Raw genomic sequence first — 3091 nt, 5'->3', positions numbered from 1 at the left:
ATCCTTGCGAGAGTTATCCTCAGGGGTGGACCGAGTAGCTTTGGCTTTGAGATCGGTTTCGAGTTTTAAAAGTTTATCTTCTAATTCTCGGCGTCGCCTTACCTCTCTTTGTAAATCTTTCCCAATTTCTCGTTGGTGCTGGGTTTCTTTTTCAAGTTGCTTTAAACAATCTTGAAGCGCTTCTATCACTCTAGGATTTGATGAGTTTTTGTCCCCGTTAGATTTTGGGGTATCTTTTAGCGTATTGCCCACGTTTTTGTGCGGTTTTCTATCCTCTAGATCTGAATCATGGTCGTTGTCATGGTTGTCCGCTAGGGTGTTACCTGAAACTATAAGTCGATCTCGGACGAGATCTTCTGTGCTGTCGGAGATGATGTCTCTGGCTGGTGGATGGCGGCCGGAGCTGTCGTGTCCGACTTGTTAGACTGGCTGTACTGCTGATCCTTTGTCACCGGAGGGTGGGGGGTACCTGCAAGAGACTCTGATGCTTAAGTTAGCATGGGTATTAAATAAGTTTTTAGTAGAATCAGAGTATGAGTTATACCTGGGTGCTCCAGTGTATTTATAATAGTGTGGAGTGACCTTTTTTAGATAAGATAAGTTAGTTATTTTATCTTTATCTTATCTTATCTTTGAGTGAGGTCAGCTTATCTTCAAGGGAACCGCCCTTCTCTCTGTAGGCTTAGGATGCTGTTGGATTTGAGTCGTATTCCTTAAGTTGGGCCCCTTTTTGGGCTTTCCTGTCGATTTGACCAAGCTCTTTGAGAAGATGTCGGATAGCCTTACCTGAAGAGGTCGGTCGCTTTGTTACTGAACATCCCAGATCGGATAGCTCGACCCAGGGTGTGAACGGGATCCTCAGCTTGGTAGCTCCCTTCTATTTGCGAAGTGACTACTTGGGAGTCACTAAAGATGGTAAGCCTTTGAGCTCCTACTTCCCTAGCCAGCCTCAAACCAGCTAGTAGTGATTCATACTCATCTTGATTATTTACGGCAGGAAACTCGAACTTTAAGGAGAGCTCAATTTGGGTTCCCTGATCGCTTTCTAAAATGATGCCTGCGCCACTCCCGGTTTTGTTTGAGGAGCCAACTACATAAAGGCTCCACTTTGTGGGGGTGCCCGGGGTGTCAGTATACTCTGCGATAAAGTCGGCCAGGTTCTGGGATTTAATAGCTGTCCGAGCTTCATACTTGATGAAGTCTATTTTCTGTGAGATCCCTTTTATGGGTTGGTTGGTACATACTCTGATGGTGTGAGCTTGAAAGCATGGTCGGAGTCATCAGGAAGTGAATATGAGGGTGTAGGCAAACTTTTCAATCTTTTGATAGTTTAATTCAGCCCCTTGTTTCCCACTTTCGTCTTCTCTGACTAGTGCTGATGCTATTGCCCAACTTCCTACTGCAAGGTATAGTATAAGCTCATTACCTTCCTGAGGTCGAGTAAGGACAGGTGGTTACCCCAGAAATTTCTTGAAATCTTGGAAGGCTTGTTCGCATTCTGGGGTCCACTCGAACCTCTTTCCCTTCTTTAATGTTGCATAGAAGCGGAGAGATCTTAAGGCTGATCCAGCTAGGAACCTAGACAGAGCCACTAGTCATCCATTGAGCTGTTGGACCTCTTTGACACAGGTCGGACTTTTCATGTGAAGTATGGCCACTTATCTGGGTTTTCTTCGATTCCTCTTTGGGCCCTGACCCTGGGTATACGGCTAACATGTGGCATATTAGTTCGGGATCAATACCAGGCATGTCGGCGGCCTTCCATGCAAAGAGGTCGGAGTTATCTTTTAGGAGATTTATTAGCAGTTCCTTTAAGTCTTCTCTCAGGTTTGCTCTTATACTTGTTGTTTTGTTAGGATCGTCTCCAATTTGAACTTCTTGAGATTCACCTTTTGGCTGAGGGCGGAGTTCGTCGCGAGCTCAAATTCCCCTGAGTTCTATAGTATTGGTTTCTTTTCCTCTGGGGTCTCCTTTAAGGTTCAAACTTTCGTTGTAACAATATCGCGTGAGTTTTTGGTCTCCCTTTATGGTAGCGATCCCTTCCGGAGTGGGGAACTTCATGCATAGGTGTGGAGTGGAGATCACGACGGCGAGCTGGTTTAACGTCGTCCGACCTATTAACGCGTTGTAGGCCGACCTCACGTCGACTACAATATAGTCTATGCTCAACGTCCTGGACCGAGTTCCTTTCCCAAAGGTTGTATGCAGGGAGATGTATCCTAGTGGTTGAATCGGGGTGTCTCCGAGTCCGAACAAGCTATTCGGATGCGTTCTAAGCTCTTTGTATTGCAGGCCGAGCTTGTCAAAGGCGGATTTGAACAAGATGTCCGAGGAGCTTCCCTGGTCGATTAATGTTCGGTAGAGGTTGGCATTGGCAAGTATTATGGTAATGATCATGGGGTCATCATGCCCTGGGATGATACCTGCAGCGTCTTCTTGAGTAAAGGTGATATTGGGGAGGACGACCGACATGTCTTCTCCTCCAACATGGTACACCTCCTTGAGGTGTCTCTTGTGTGACGACTTAGAGATCCTTCCTCCTGCGAATCCTCCATTGATCATGTGAATATGCCTCTCAAGGGTGTGATGGGGATGTTCAGCTCCTCCGACCTCTTCATCCCTTCTTCTTTTCTTTGGTTCATCAGTTTTGCTGGCCAGGAACCTGTCTAGTCTTCCTTCCCAGGCTAGCTTTTCTATGACGTTCTTTAGGTCGTAGCATTCATTGGTAGGGTGCCCGTAGACTCGGTGGTATTCGCAATGCTCTGTCCGACTTCCTCCTCTTTTATGTTTAATCGGACGAGGGGGCGGGATCTTTTCAGTGTTGCATATATCTCTGTATACATCCACAAGAGACATTCTGAGCGAAGTGTAGTTGTGGTATTTTCTAGGTTTTCAGTAGGCTGGTCTTCTTTTTTCCTGGACTCTTTATCCTTGTCCCGAGGTGGTAGGAGAATCCAGATTTTGAGGTTTCTCCTAGTCGAGAGTTCTCCTCCATATTAATATACTTTTCTGCCCTTTCTTGTACCTCGTTCAAAGATGTTGGATGCTTTTTTATATGGGGTGGCTAAAGGGTCCTTCTCTTAGGCCATTA

General features: G+C 46.0%; 1 protein-coding gene across 1 annotated transcript; it reads right to left on the bottom strand.

The window, feature by feature from the left end:
- Positions 1–1920: 1920 nt before the first annotated feature.
- On the bottom strand, positions 1921–2856 carry LOC112785981 (uncharacterized). Its single transcript, XM_025829403.1, has one exon. The coding sequence runs from the start codon at positions 2854–2856 to the stop codon at positions 1921–1923; it is 936 nt and encodes a 311-aa protein (XP_025685188.1).
- Between the last annotated feature and the right edge of the window lie 235 nt (positions 2857–3091).

The sequence above is a fragment of the Arachis hypogaea genome, chromosome 20 (assembly GCF_003086295.3).
Source record: "Arachis hypogaea cultivar Tifrunner chromosome 20, arahy.Tifrunner.gnm2.J5K5, whole genome shotgun sequence".
Taxonomy (NCBI): domain Eukaryota; kingdom Viridiplantae; phylum Streptophyta; class Magnoliopsida; order Fabales; family Fabaceae; genus Arachis; species Arachis hypogaea.
The sequence above is the reverse complement of the archived record's forward strand: the minus strand, read 5'-3'. Positions and strand labels throughout refer to the sequence as shown.